The sequence below is a fragment of the Sminthopsis crassicaudata genome, chromosome 6, assembly GCF_048593235.1.
Source record: "Sminthopsis crassicaudata isolate SCR6 chromosome 6, ASM4859323v1, whole genome shotgun sequence".
NCBI lineage: Eukaryota > Metazoa > Chordata > Mammalia > Dasyuromorphia > Dasyuridae > Sminthopsis > Sminthopsis crassicaudata.
Genome location: NC_133622.1, coordinates 37,237,183 through 37,253,446, shown reverse-complemented (window position 1 = coordinate 37,253,446; position 16,264 = coordinate 37,237,183). Strand labels below are relative to the sequence as shown.

Here is a 16,264-nt window from a genome sequence, read left to right as displayed (position 1 = left end):
GATCATATTTGTTCTATCTACTTGCCTTATGGCATTGTGGGGCTTATTTAAAGTGGTAATGAATGTGAGTTTTAATTGTTGTTCTTTCATCTTTAAGTTTTTTCTTCTTAGGGGTTTAATTGGAAACAAATGGGAGAGTAAAGGACACTGATTTTTTTTCTGACTTTAGGGCCTAAGTGAAACAAGTTTTCTTTCAGTATCTAAGCTATATTAAATGGATTAATCTTTATGGAGAAATGGGCACTATTTTAGCATTTATTGAGCACTATAACTATTAAAGGGTTGTGGAATTATATGGAAAGAATTCACAAATAAATGCTATTTTTAAAAAAGTTTTTTTATATGCTATAATTCTTAATACATCATTTTCTCTTTTAACAGAAAAAATATAGAAAGGGATTTGTTGACATTTCAAAAATCAAATGTGTGGAAATAGTGAAGATTGATGATGGTGTGATTCCTTGTCAGAATAAATATCCATTTCAGGTGAGTGTGGGTATTTTTGCTTTTGTGTACTGCAAGGTTTTGAATCAAGTTGACTACTTATTATAGTTTCATCATCCAGTATTTTGGAATTTCTTCATCTATTGATTTTAAATGTGTTTGCTACTTTCCTGGATGTTTGTAATCAACAAATTTCCCCCTAGAGATTCATAGTATTTGCTTGTGTGCTGAAAATTTTCAATGTTCCTATGTGAAACATTCCTTCTGATTTTTAAGAAACAATGAGTTTTCTGTTTTAGATGTCTATATCTTTAATTCCTCTCAAACTCAGAATTTGCTCCTCTTTGTTAAGGAAGTTACTGTTTCTAGTTTTAAGTTTTTAGTTTTTAGCCTATCCTTGACATCCAGTGTCCTGAGAAAGTATCAAATATGGGGAAATAATTTGGCTCCACTAAATGGAAATTATATGACTTTTCTTGCAGATTAGGGGGCTAATCAGGTAAATCAAGGATAGAGCCTTTTTTGCATCCTGTTCTTTCTCTCACCAATAACATTCTAACCTAGTTTTTCTTCCAGATTCTGAGGCAATTCTAAGCCATTCTGATGAAGATGCTTATCATAATAAACTATCACTGAATAAATGTTCAGTGTTATTTAGTATTACAGATCTTTGAAATAATTGCTGACATTTAATAGCACATTAAAGGATGCAAATAATTTTGCATCTACCTTCTGTGACGCAGATTATAGTGGTTTTATTATCCTGGTTTTATAGAAGAGAAAATGGAATCTTAGAGAGATTGATCCATGTATGTGCAGCTATTTAGTGGTCAGAAGCAGAACTTGGATCTCAATCTTCCTTATTCCAAGACCAGAGATCCCCAATGTCATGCTGCATTAAATATGTACATTAATTGTGAGAGAATTATGTCCTTTTTATTAAATTGTCCCAACTTACCTAAGCATAGTTAAGGTCCACTAATCATAAAGGTGTTGCTTTATTTCAGACATTGTAGTTTATAGTTATCTAAAAAAAATATGAATTCATTTAAGAAGTGTTTATTAATCATCTGCTCTATACCAAGCATCGCAATAGAGACGAGGTAAATGGGGTACAAAGACAGACTCTGCCCTTTTATCAAAGGCCTTTCCTGCTTCCATTGTTATAGTAATGAGGGTGTTTTTTTTTTTGAGTACTTTTTGTTTACATATTAGATTATTCATAATTTTTCTACTATTGAACCAGTCTTGCATACTATTTAGTCACAAAGAATAATTTTTAGTGTGTTGTATTCTGTTAGCTAACATTTTATGTAATATTTTTACTTCCACTTTCATGAAGGATGTTATATAATTTAGTTGTCTATCACATACTTGTTAAGTTTTAAAATAAACTCATTAATATTATTTTATGTATATTTGTATGTGTATAAGTATTTCCTGCTTCTCCCATATATAAAATATTAAACAAGCAGATCCGATCTGTGATTTCTTTACTTTTAATCTTTTTTCTTGAATTGCCAAATTTGAAGTCTTCTACTTATTTTTTGACTTCTTGTATTTCTGTTAAAATTAATTTTATGAATTTGTGAGTACAAATGTTACATGATTTTATATTATAACTTATGTTACTAATAAATTGAAAATTGTTAAGTTTCTCTCTTATTTCTACTCTCTATTTCTACCACCGTCCTTCCCGTCACCTGGTCTCTTAATACAATTATCTGAGTCTTCTTTCTCCTTATTCCACTTCTCAAATGAGTCAACATTTCCTTTCAATTCTCTTTCCTCCTCTGAATTTCTACCAAAATTACCTTTGTTGAAGCCTTCATATTTTACATTGGAGGACATTCCTGGATCAGAGTGCAAATAATCAGCAAAGTGAGGGCTGAAACAGATTAAAATGAAATTGGAAAATGTTTAACAGAATAAATACAAGTACAGTACAGCATATTGTGTTAATTTGTAGTTTCTAAGTCAACTACATTTCTAATTGAGTGTGACATCATTGACTTGGATTGCTCTAATAGCTTCCTAATTGGAAGCTTTTCCAGTCCATCCTTAATACCACTGTTCAAATAATCTTCATAAAGTTTAATCCTGATTATGTCACTCCTATATTTAAAAATCTTCATTGGTTCCCCATTTCTTATCAATAAGTTAATAAATCTCTTTTTTTGTGCTATGTTTCTTCACATACATTATATTTCAGACAAATTCCACTACTCTTTGTCACCCATTTTCGTTTTTTATGGTGATGGTACTATCTCTTTGATTCTCCTCTCCCCTGTTCCTCACTTTCTGGAGGTGAAGCTACATAATCACCTCATATAACAACTGACATCTTTGGAGAAGATGCTGTCATTTATAATCAAGATGGTTTCTCTAAGTATGTACTGTTTCTGATAACAGTGGTCCTCCCCCTTGTTTTCTGTTCTGTACTACTGAGGCTTGGACCACATCCTTTCTAATATCTTGCTTCCTTCTTTGATATTCAAGTGGCATTGGAAGAAGTCTAGGGCAGATGCATACAAACTCTAGTTCACTGGGGCACTGTGAGACACACACCAGCCCTCAAATCAGCCTGCATCCCTAGCCTGGCCTTACTTCTTTCAAAGAGGCAAAACTGTTATGGGGCTGGAAAGAGGGCTGGAGTTCGGACTCTTCTTGTATCCTGGCTTCAAAACTTACAACTGTGAGATTATTGACAAGAAAGAGATTGCTTTTTTTTTTGAGTGTATAAAATATGGATAATAAAATTTCCATTACCTGCCCCATTAGGAAAATTTTTTTTATAGATCTCAAAGTTTTATGTAAATGTGAACTATTGTTACAATTTGGTGGTATTCACAGGGTTATTACATCATGTCTGTTCATATGCAAACTTACTGGGAAAGGAACAATTTGTCACATGGTTTATTAATGGAAAAACTATAAAAATATTTGTTTATCGATAGTAAAGATACCACAGTGAGGGGAGACGACTGTGGTCATTCACAGCTGTCTAAGGTAGAATGACAGCCTGAAAGTAAAAGTAGTAGAGGACTTAACCACCCTTTTACTTGGTTTTGTCACTTGATCTTGTCCTTAAAATAGCAGAGACAGGGTGGAGTAGAACAGTGTGCTTCTAAATAATCCAATTGAAAATGGTTGTTTTTTGCTTATAGACTACAAAAGTATATTGCTTTATGCAAAATTGTTGTACCAGAACAGATTTATTTAAATTGAGTTTTTGTAAATGCAGTCATTTTAAATGCAGTGAGAAATCTTAAAAGAAAAAAGCATTCTGATTGTAAAACCTTATAAAGGGAGGAATCACCTCCTATTTTCTCTTTGATAGGATTCCAGATTTTCAGTTATTGGATTTGAGCAGAGAGCAATGAGTGAAGAGCTTAAAGAAAAGTTAAAAAAAACAAACATAAATATAGATATGGAAAGAATTTAAGAACCAAGATAGATGTGTCTCAAAGCAAAAACATCATTAATGTATTCAATCATGGATAGATCTATCTACTTAATAAGATAATAAATACTGATTATAAGAATTAAAGTAGTGTGTAAATTACTTAGGATGAGCAAAAAATTCAGGTATAAGTGAATACTTATGATCCATAGACACACAGAAGAAAGATATAAAGTAAAAGGAGTTTGTTTTATTGATAGGAGAAAAAGTTTGAAATAAACAATGGAAAATTATTTTATTAATTCATTTGAGTTTTTAAAATTTATGTACTCATACAGAGCTAGTATTAAAAAAAACAACACAAAAACCAACTCAGGCTCTAAATTGAGAAATAAAGGAAAAAGAGTCAACAGATGACTTGTGCTGAAATATTCCTCTCACATTAATGTCTTTTTCTCTTTTAATTGAATGATGTAGATTTTTTAAGCCCTTTAATACACTTCTAATAGGAAACTATAGGATATAATTTAGGATATATTGGTATTTGTGAGTAATAGGGGAAGTGTTAATAGAGGGGTGTTTCATCTTAATACTTCACACTGTTTCAGGGATGCATGGTTTTATTAGTGTGTATTATAGTTCATTTATCTCTTGTGACAGTCTCAAAGAGTTGTCATTGCTAAGAATTTCATAACTTTATAGTTAGCCTGGTGATCATCTGAACTTTTTATAGCTGATTTTTGCAGAAAGAGTTTTATCACTGATCCTTACTTAAAACTGATGCTAAGACCTGCCATACCAGAATTTACTCTCCTTTGGCATAGATTTCAAGAATCCAAAGTCACCTCATGGTGAGACATTGAAAAAGGATGTCAAGCAAACAAACAAACAAATCTGACTATTAGCTCTTTGGATTCAAGGACATTTTCAGGATATCAGGATGATAGGAGCTACTGGGATTTATACATTTCTTTCCTTTATATTTTAATTTTTTTTTCCATCTGTTGTAAGAACCCTTTAAAAATATTTTTTCATTATAGGAGATAAGGAGGAGGTAATTGTGTTTGTAAAAGGAGGGGATGAAAGTGCTTTGGATCTAAAAAAAGCTTTAATAAATCTCTTAAGAAAAAAAAAAATCAGTGTTTATACCTAGTTCTCACTGGGCTCATCTTTCATTTCCTTTCAGGTTGTCCATGATTCAACTACACTTTATATTTTTGCCCCCAGTGCACAAAGCAGAGATCGATGGGTGAAAAGCTTAAAGGAAGGTAAAAAATATCAATAAAATTAGATATATGAGAAATTCAAAGGACAAGACATGTCTTAATTAAAATAAAAGTACTGTTAATGTTTCTTTCTTTCTTTCTTTTTTTTTTTTTTTTAATAGTTTTCATTTACCAGATATTTGCATGGGTAATTTTACAACATTGGCAATTGCCAAACCTTTTGTTCTCATTTTTCCCCTCCTTCCCTCCCTCCCCCAGATGGCAGGTCAACCAATACATGTTAAATATGTTAGAGTATAAATTAAATACAATATATGTATACATGTACTGTTAATATTTCTATTCAGCCATTCACATTTATATTTGGAAAAGGAAGGCTAGATTTTCTGACATCATGACAACACAACCCTGCTGATTATGAGAATGACAGTGCTGTTAATTACTTAGGACAAGCAATAATTTTGATATTATTTAATTTTCTGACATCAACGACCATGTGTATGTATTTCTATTGATACCAGACTGATATAGAATATTTAACTTTGTCTAGGTGAAACCAGGTGAGCCAATTTTCCTATCTTTAATCAGTCCTCTTGTCTGCTGAATATGTGGATTTCCTGCCATCTTCATGTTTTCTTGCCCTCCTTTGCTGTCTCTTTAATTCTGTGGAATAAAAAGCACTTAGCACAGTACCTGCCACATAGTAGACACTATATGGCTTATTCTTTTCCCATTGCCTTTCCATACTCCCTATTTTAATAGCTTCCTAAATAGTCTCCTTCCAGTCTGTCTCCTTCCCATTCTATCATTCACCCTGTGGTTCAGGAAAGCTTCTTAATGGTCTGCTTTATTATGCCACCTCTTTACTTCATTGTCTTTTTAATAAAATATAAATTCCCGATCCCCTCCCACTCATAATGGAACTTGGTATCATGAAAATCTGGCTTTATATTCTGGCTCAGCCGCTCACTTAATGTATGATCCTAGTCACTTAATCTTTCTGCACCCCCATTTCCTCTTTTATAATATGGAATTAAAATAGCACCTATATCACAAGGTTATTATAGAGGCCAAATAGTATAATGAGAATAAAATACATTGCATATGTTTAAATACTATATAAATGTGAAGTAGGAGTGATAAACTCATTATTAATTATTGTATTGTTGTTATTATTAATGATTGTATGATCCTTACAACTCCTTATTCAGTATATTTGTTCGTCCTGCTGTACCTGAAATGGATTTCCCTTTTCTCTTCCCATATCTTTTTGTCAAAATTCTTTAACTTTTTCAAAGTGGTTACTTCAAGTAGTCTTTCCTCCATGAAGCTATTCTTTGACACTCACAGTGAAAATAACCTTTCCCTCCTTAAACTTCTCATAACATTTTGTATCTCTCTTTTGTTCTTATTTCACTTCCCCTTTTAGGATAATTGTTTTAATAAAGATACTGACAATCATATTCCTTATACTGCACTTGCAAACAGGAACTGATATCCTGTAGAAAACTGCCTTATCTCCTAACATAAAACCATACAATTTATGGGAATCCAATAAATCAGTAGTGCTGATTGGTTTATCATGAGATGTTTAAAACTGGAGATAGCTTAAGTTGCTTAAACTCCTCTCATTCCTTCCATAGAACAGTATGTTTTTTTTTCTGTTTTCCAGGAAACATCAGTTATGTTAACAAAGCTTTCTTTGTTAATAAAAGAAAAGAAAGGAAGCTTTGCAACTTTATTATATGGACCACTCTCACCTAAATTATTTATCATGAAACTTTTATAGTAAATACTGTATTAAGAGAAAAATAATAAAATTCAAAATATCATTTATCAATTTTTTGGATGCATTGTTTCTGTTAATAATGGGTATTCCTTTTAATTACAGAAATCAAGCACAACAACAACCTGATGGTCAAATACCATCCCAAACTCTGGGCAGATGGAAGCTATCAATGTTGTAGACAGACGGAAAAGTTAGCACCTGGATGTGAAAAATACAATCTCTTTGAAAGTAGTGAGTACTATTTTTCTTTTTTATATAATTATTAGTATTTTTAGAGGTGTATATGTATGATCCATACAGATAGTCAGAAAAATATTATATGTCATTCTCAGTTTGAATCGCTTACTTCCTAGAAGCCTGCTATAATAAAATATATTAAACTGATGAAAAATGATTATTATTTTAAGGAATTGAAAAAATTGGGTTGGGGGGGACTTTACTTTACTTTTTTTTTTTTTGGTGAAGCAATTGGGGTTAAGTGACTTGCCCAGGGTCACAGCTAGGAAGTGTTAAGTGTTTGAGTCCTGATTTGAACTCAGGTCCTCCTGACTTCAGGGCTTGTGCTGTATCCACTGAGCCACCTAGCTGCCACAGGGGGGCTTTATGTTGTATAACTTCATATGTATACATGTGTACAGGAATCAGCTCTCTTGATATGCAGTTAGGCTCAATTTCTGTCTGATGATTCATCATCACAAATCATGTTTTTTGTCACCTTAACTTTAATTTATTTTCTACAAAATAGCAGCTTTTCAGATTTGTAATTAAGCCTTTAAACTGACCACACATTTATCTAAATTTGGATATCATGCTCTATGCATCTTTGCTCTTGGTCCAATATTCACCTAAAAACATCAGGCTTCATTGTGATAACTGCAGTAACAATTTTTATCTCACCATGCATCATCACACTGTTTAAAGGTGTGGGGTTGTTGTTGTTGTTTTTTGCAAGGATGGGATTTATCTTTAATTAAAAGAGCTTCAGGCTTAGGGAGAAGTTAAGAACCACGCCTAAGTGTGAAGGGGCTGGTCAAGAGCCCCCATTGCTGGGAATCTTTACTTGGAGGAATTGCTAATCAGCCTTTAATGACACAGATGTTGTTTGTGAATTGGGAATGAGATAAATTGAAGACCTGAGGGAAGAGAGAGGTCAGAAAACATAACTACCTTTGTCTCCTTGTATCATCATCTTCTCACATGAAGGGATCTATTCTGTTGGTCAGAATTAGATCCCCAGCAGCCACTAGCAGGTGGCTCCCATAACAGGAAGAAGTTAGAAGTGCTATATTGTTATTTACTAAGGACCAAGAAAAACTTAAATCAATCTCTCAGCTGTATGCCCTAAATAAGATCTTCTGTAAATGATAGGATGCCTTGAGATTATAGCAATTTTAGGTATTAAATGATGCTAATACAATTACATATCCAAAGTTTATTATGTTGATCTTCTCATCTGACTTCATAATCCTTCCTCACACTGCTTAGTCAAGTAATTTGAGGTATATAACAATGAATTGGATTTCCCAAGGAAAAAGTAAGCTCCTGTTACTGTAGATATCTGAGTCAAAGCTAAATAGGCACCTGTCAGGGTCACTGAAGAAGGTATTTCTGTACTGCTTTGGAGGTTGGATTAGATGAATTAATTGTAATCCCAAAATACTAGGAATCATTGTACCTCAGTCCTTTGGGGATTTTCTGCTATTTATTTATATCATATTAAGTAATATATGGATAGTTCAAGGTAGCAGAGATTTCATTTACTCAGTGTTTTAAGAAATCTTTAATATATCTTTCTAATTTTCCCTAGTAAATCAGTACAGAATATTTTTTTCTGGCCATGTCCATTTTCTTTCTTTCTTTTTTTAAAGCTTTTTTATTTTTTAATTAATTAATTATTATAAAAATTGTATACATAGGTAATTTTCCAGCATTGACAATTGCAAAACTTTTTGTTTCAACTTTTCCTCCTCCTTCCTTCCACCCCTTCCCCCAGATTGCAGGTTGACCAACACATGTTAAATATTTTAAAGTATAAGTTAAATACTATATATATGTATACATACATATATATATATAGTATTTAATTTGGACATGTGTATATATATATATATATATATGTATATATATATATATATATATATATATATATATATATATATATATATATATATATATATATACATATATATATATATATATACACATGTCCAAACAATCGGCATGTCCATTTTTTATGAATTATTTGTGTTGTGTATATGCTGATAATGATTCATGTCTCATCTCATTTTCTCTTATTGATTATTGGTTTCATTGTGAATCTGAACCATTTCTTTTATTTTTATTCTCAGGTATAAAAAAAGTATTACCTCCAGCACCAGAAAAAAATAAGGTATGGGAGCTTTAATTTATTGAAGGGTCTATAGGTAGATCAATAATTAACTAATGATCAATTATTTAATCAATTAAACAATCACTTCTTATTTAACCATCTTATTGATTAAATAAGCTTTTATTTAATATCTTCTCTATAGGGCAGCAAGGTGGAACGGTGGAGAGTTCTGAGTCTGGAGTTAAGAAAACTCAATTTCCTGAGTTCAACTCTAGCCTCAGACACTTGCTAGCTGTTTTGACCCTGTTTGCCTTAGTTTCCTCATATATAAAATGAGCTGGAGAAGGAAGTAGCAAACCTGCTCTAGTTATCTTGGCCAGAAAAACCCCAAAGGGTGTCACACAGAGGGGACCACAAAGTCAGCCACTGACTGAAACAACAACAAATGAGTCAGGCACTATACTAGACAGTGCAGATACAAATGCAAAGAATTAAATGATTCTACTCACAAAGGCTTTATATTCTAATGGAGGGAGACAATGGAAAAAAAATCTATGTATGTTATAAATATAAAGTTTACATCCATGGACATATATGTACCTAGTAGTTCAATATAAGATACTGTGAGAGAAGGGCACTGGCAGGTGAGAGGAAAGGATGCTTTATAAGGAAAATGGTGTTGGAATTGCGTCCCTCTATATGGTAGGGAATGAAAGAATGCATTGTAGGTATGGAAGGGCCTTCCATTGAAAAAGCACATAGCTGAAAAATGGAGTGGAAGGAGGGACAAAGAGAAGGGCAATTTAGCTAGGTTGCAAAGTGTAAGAGACAGACTAATATCCATTGATGCTAGACAGTTAGGTTAGGGGAAAGTTGATTGCTGAATTTTGAATGCTAAACAGAAGAGCTTATGTTTTGTCCCTAAAGCCAAAAAGTTAGTTTTTGTCCAAAAGCCGCTGGAGATCATTGAACAGTGGGTTCCCATGGTCAGATCTGCACTTAAGTGAAATGACGTTGGCAGAATTATGTTGAATGAATAGGAATGAAGAAAAAATTGAGCTAGGGAGCTCTTGCAGCAATCTAGAGAAAAGGTGTTGAGAGTCTTAACTGAAGTGGTAGACATGTGAGTAAAGAGAAGGAGTCAGATGTAAAGGATGTTATGAAGTTGTAAAGGTAGAAATTATAAGATTTGGCAACTGATTGAATATGTGTGGTAAGAGAATGAATATTTGAGTATAATGACAGGATTACAGACCTGAGAAACTGCAAGAATGCTGGTACCGTCTACATAAATAGGGATGTTTGGAAGAGGAAGATTTAGAGAGAAAGGTCAGTTTTAGCTATATGGAGTTTAAGATGCCTTTGGGACATTAAAATATCCAATAGGCAATTGGTGATATAGGACTAATACTTTGGATTGTAAAAAGACTGGGTCTGGGAGTCATCTCCATAGAAATGATAATTAAACCCATAGGAGGTAATGAGGTTACCAAGAGAGAGTATAAAAGAGAAGAGGTCCCAGGCTAGAATACTGGGGAACACTCACAGTTAGGAGTTGTCACATGAATGATGAGCTAGCAAAGGAGACAGAGAAATCAGATAGATAAAAGGAAAGCTAGGAGAAAAGAGTGCTATGAGAAACCAGAGAAGAAAGAACATCTAGAATAGAATGGCAACAGTGCCAAATGAATTGGATAAGTTGAGAAGAGTTAGGATTTGAAGAAGACCATCAGACTTAGCAGTTCCAGAATCACTGAGAACTTTGGAGAGAATAATTTCATTTGAATGGTGAGATCAGATGTGAGATTGTAAAGGGGTGAGCAGTGAATGAGAGGATAAAGATATGGGGATAGCAAAACTAGACATTCTCAAGGAACTTGAGAGATAAAGGATGATAGTTTGAAGCAGGATCTAGTGAAAATTTAAAACACAGAGAAACTTGGTCATGTTTGAACACAATAAGGAAGGAACTAGTTGAAAGAGAGGGACAGAAGATAGAAGAGAAGGAAGATGATTGAAAATTCATTTTGTTGGAGGAAGTGGGAAAGGATAGTTTCAAAGGCACATGTAGAAAGGGGTTGACCTTAATAAGGAAAAGCACTTTGTAGCATTGTTTAAGGGGAAAGGACAAGAGAGTTAGAAGATGAAAATGAAGAGGAAACTCAACAAATAGTGTGTGGCTTTTCAGCAAAGAAAGCAACAAGCTCATCTACTGAGGCTTTGACTGGGAAACTTCAAGAGGGAAGAGAAGATTTGGAATAGCTTCTGTGGAGAAAGAGATAAGGAGTGAGATAGTTGATTGAAATTGGCTTTGTATATTATGTTATCAGGATTTCAGATGTTTCCCTTAGAATCACTGTTTCATGGAAGGAGAGCTATCAGTCAGTAAATAAATATGACTATATCAATAATAATATTTTAAAGCCCTAATTCAAGATGTTTTCAGCATTTATCCTGCTTGATTTTTCTGGATGCATTGAGTATTGTCAACTTTCTCTGTTTTCTGGTTATATCTTTTTCCATGGGGTCAGCAACACCATATTCCCTTGGTTCTCCTGCCTGTCTAACTGCTCCTCCATTCCATTGCTGGCTCCTTGTCCTCTTCCTTCCTGGACTAGGTATGTCTTTCTCAAAGTTTTGTTTTCAGTTCTGGCTCTTATGTTCTGGCTCTTGACAATTAATAGCTGAATTCAGCCATCAACTCTATACATTTCTCCTGATTCTATATTCCGGCCTTGCTCCTTTCTAATTTCAAAAGCCATGTCTTAAATTGCCAACAGGACCTCTCTTTGTGGATGTCTTGCTGATGCCTCAAATTAGACTTGCCATCTTTTCATCTACTTTTGACTTCACTTTTTCTGTGAAATGGTGCCATCATTCAGCTTGTCTCTCCCTTTTGAAACCTTGGTATTCTCTTTAATTGCCATCTCCCGATATGGGATGAAATACCTCTTGATGAAGTTATTTCTACTTACTTTTCCCCCTACAAGTCTGGAACATTTCTTGTTTCAGACAAAATACAGGTCTAATGATGGAAAGATTGAAGCTGTCAAAACTTTGTTCTCGCCTTGGGCAGAAGAGATTTTTATCTCTTTTTATTTTCTTCCTTTAAAGCGAAGACCTCCGCCTCCTCTTCCGCCTGAAGAAGATAAAAATGAAGAAATAGTTGTAGCAATGTATGATTTCCAAGCAACAGAAACACATGATCTCAGACTAGAGAGAGGCCAAGAATATATTATACTGGAAAAAAATGATGTTCATTGGTGGAGAGCAAGAGATAAGTATGGGTAAATAGACTTTCTGTACATTATGTTCCTTTTGGGGAATTATGTGTGAAAATGGATAGGATGTGTCTCTAAAATAATGAGATATTTCTGAAATCACGTGTTACTTCAGTTATACAGCTACATTTGTGGTGTGGTTATATTAAATCAGATCTACCTTATTCATCCTTTTAAAGAAGTATAATTTGTGACTTCTTTTCCTAAGAGCAGGCTAAGGGAAGAGGAAGGGAAAGGGAAGAAGCATTTATATAGCACTTGTGTTCCAGGCACTCTGCTAAGTGCTTTCAAATATTAAGGGAGAATTGAAGCTTAGATTTTTCACACTAAGTTCTCCTCATTCCCTTCAGTTTCATAATTTAACATTTTCTCATTCATTTAAAATTTGGATAATCATAGTCGAAACTAATGAGGAGTTAAAATAATGAAAGCTGTAACATATGGCTTTCCAGCAGAATTCAGTTATTACCAGCCTCCCAACTCAGTGGTGCTTAGTGCTCCTCCTGTATTTTACTGGTGTCAGAAAAAAATCAGAAGGGAGTGGCAGGAGAGAGTTTTTTCCCTTTTGTTAATACCCAATGTTTACTTCTAGGAGTGAAGGATACATTCCAAGCAACTATGTTACAGGGAAGAAATTGAGCAACTTAGATCAATATGAGTAAGTAAATATTTTTATGGTCAAGAAAAATAGATGATCTTCTCTCTGTGTCTTTGTCTTTCTATTTCTTCCTCTCCTTTTCTCCCTTTACTTCTCTTTCTCCTTTTTTCCTTCTCTCTCTTAATCTCTCCTGTTTTCTTCTCTCTCTTTCTTCCTTCTTGTTTCTCTCTCTCCCTCTCTCTTTCTCTCCCTCTCTCTCTTCTTCTCCCTCTTCCTCTCTCTCTATCTCTTGCTCTTTTTTTTCTCCTTCTCCCTCTCCTAGCTGCCCTAACTACTTGTGTAATCCTGGGTAAATTAGACTTTCCAAACCTCAGTTTCCTTGTCTGTACAATGAGATTTGGATAAATTAAGAGGTCTCCTACTCTAAAGGTCATCTGGTTCTCCATCAGAATAGGAATTTGATTTAAGGCCCCTCCCTTGTGGCTCGTTTAGTTCTAGGCAAGACTTTTAGATAATATATGTCTGCAGTCTAGTATCATGACTCAATAAATTTACATAAGCAAAATTTGGTCATTTGATGATGCCTTACATGCCCTGCATCTACACATGACTCACTGAGCTTGCTATTTGTAGAATTTGGTGTCAGGAACTGTCCATGGCTGTCCAAGAAGTGGAGATGTCATTCATTCATCCGCAACATTTGACTCCAAACGAGAAGCTGAAGGAAGGGGGAACAATGGATCTTTGATCTGGACAGAAAAAGAGCTTTTCTCTGCCCTCTGGCAGCATGCTGTTCTTGAAGGGAACCTTATGTAGAAAGCCAGACAACAGTCTTATCTGCCAGCTCTGTTCTTTGATCTCTAGATCTTACCTTATTCTGCTTCCAATGTCCTTAGGCCTAAAAGTGACCCATTCTTTGAGCATTTTGACAAGAGCCATACTCCTTTTTAGCATAAATCTTGGAAGGACTCTTGGAAACAGAAAGGGTCTAGTGATTGCTCTTTGCCCCACCTGGTGGTCTCTGGGTTTATCAGCGGGTGGAGTCAAGGGCCAGCGAAAGAGTACCAGGCTGAGGTAATGCTTTTCTACCTTCTCTTCTCTTAACATCATTCCCTTCCTTCTTTACTCAGCACAAGTACTACTGGTATATACAAAATCTCTCCTGACCCTTATCCCTTCCCCTTTCCTCAGCCTCTCTTATTGTTCTTTTTCTCCAAAAACTTGTAATATCTCCCTTTCTCATCTTACACATCTGCCCCTCCTTCCCCCAAAGCATAGTGGGACTCTAAGACAATGGGTCATTTTTTCTTTTTCTTTTTATCTCTAATATTTAGCATGCTCCCTTATAATTCCTGGTATTGAGGATGTAGAGTTGGAAAGTCTCTAGTTCATTTTTTCCCATTCCCCTGCCTCTTCCCATCTAGAAGAAAACCAAGGTATACTACCCGGTTGTGCTTATTTAAGGGATTAATACTAAATATGAATTGAGTTGGGTAGGCTATTGACATAAGATATGCTGACAGTGGGAGAATGGGGCAAGAGGAAGGAACCCCGGGGAATCTATAGGATTTAGGATGATTTAATGGGCAGTGTCAATGAAGTAGGCAAAGTTCATCTTCATCTGCCTTCTACTTCCTTTGTCTCCCTTCTTTTTCCTTTTTTTACACTTTCTTCCAGTATATAATAACTTCAGGTTGCCCCCCAACTATCTAACACAATGCTTTGCCTATCGCTTACATCTATTTATAATAGAGTTAAAAGGTGTTTTTAACTTTTTTTTTTTTTTTTGTACTTTGGACCTCTTAGGCAGCTTGGTAAAGCTGCCAAATAATTTTTCAAAATGCACAAAATAAAATATATAAGATTATATTATTATATCTAAGTATAATTAAATATATTAATTATATAAGTACAATGAAATCTATTCATTATATTTAAATACAGTTATCAAAATTTAACAAAAACTAAGTTTCAGGACATAATCCTGAACTAGATGGAGTGGAATTGAAAATACCAGCATGGTAATTCCTCACATCATTTCTTTCCTAGGATAGGCCCAAGGCCTTCTCCTTCATTCTTTCCCTTCTCCAAGGAAAAACTTGGAAAGAAAAGGAAAACTTAATTCTCCTGAATCTTTGTTAGGAGATTGAGTCATGTGGTAATCCAATTCACTTTAAACTGTTTATGCTGGTCTACATCATTGCAAATTCATATCAACCCTGAAGATACCAGATGTGCTCACAGTTTTCATTTAAGAAAACGCATATCACTAGGATATTCAGGATTATTGGGAGCCACATCAGTTATGTACTCATTTTGTAAACCATTGTTCTGATCTTTGAGGTACACTGTAGACAATGCCAATTGGGTGGTGCTGGGTATTATTGTTTGGGGCAGTGATTCAGAGCTGAGTAAGCCACTGGTTCTTTTCCTTCTCCCTCTCCCTTTGGTGAGACTTTTGGACTCCCAAGGAGAATTTGAGGGGAACGTCTTAGTTGGTAAGTGAGGATGCAGAGGCTCCCCTAAATCTTGAACTTTTGAGGGAGGAACTTCCCAGAAAGAGAATATAAGGAATATAGCACATGTGTACCTCAGTGAGATCTCAGATTTGTATAGATTTTTTTTACTATTTTGGTGACAGATCATTGCTTGACATAGTACTTATTATATCCAGGGATATTTTTATCTTAACAGTAAATTTCTGAAATTTTAAGCCAAAGGAATGAATTTCTGATGGTAGAATTCCAGGCAGGATGGTAGTTGAGACACATGGAGAGTACATTTGTTTTTAGCAAAACTATTCATGTCATGCCAGTATATAAGCAACTTTGAACTCAGGATGCGTAAGGCTGGCATTAATAAGGTGGGTTCATGGGATATACATGACCCTCTATCCTTTGTGGGACATGTTGTTATTGGAGGAGGTGTTATCAAGGAGAGATGATCTTGGTGGAGGTTAGAGATTTGGCACAGAGCTTATTTCTACAAGTAGAGGGTTGTCCTTCCATGAATAACTTCATATGGTCCAAAGACTGATTCCTGAGACTTCCTACTATTGCTCTCAAAGGCTGTACAACATACTTTTTTACCTGGAACCAATTTGGTCCCAAATTCTGTGACATCAAAAGGATTTCCAGGGCTTAGAAAGATATCTGATAGCCAGAAGAAGTGGAAGAGTACCAGCGGTCTGTAGG

General features: G+C 34.6%; 1 protein-coding gene across 2 annotated transcripts in view; it reads left to right on the top strand.

Moving 5' to 3' along the window:
- TEC (tec protein tyrosine kinase) overlaps nt 1-16,264 on the top strand; it is a 110,709-nt gene that overhangs the window by 71,947 nt on the left and 22,498 nt on the right. For both annotated transcript variants that reach the window (XM_074272568.1, XM_074272569.1), the window contains exons 4-9: nt 382-486; nt 5,034-5,115; nt 6,965-7,093; nt 9,211-9,251; nt 12,306-12,478; nt 13,065-13,130. In XM_074272568.1, the coding sequence (XP_074128669.1) occupies nt 382-486; nt 5,034-5,115; nt 6,965-7,093; nt 9,211-9,251; nt 12,306-12,478; nt 13,065-13,130 (596 nt within the window). The remainder of the gene's footprint in view (nt 1-381; nt 487-5,033; nt 5,116-6,964; nt 7,094-9,210; nt 9,252-12,305; nt 12,479-13,064; nt 13,131-16,264) is intronic.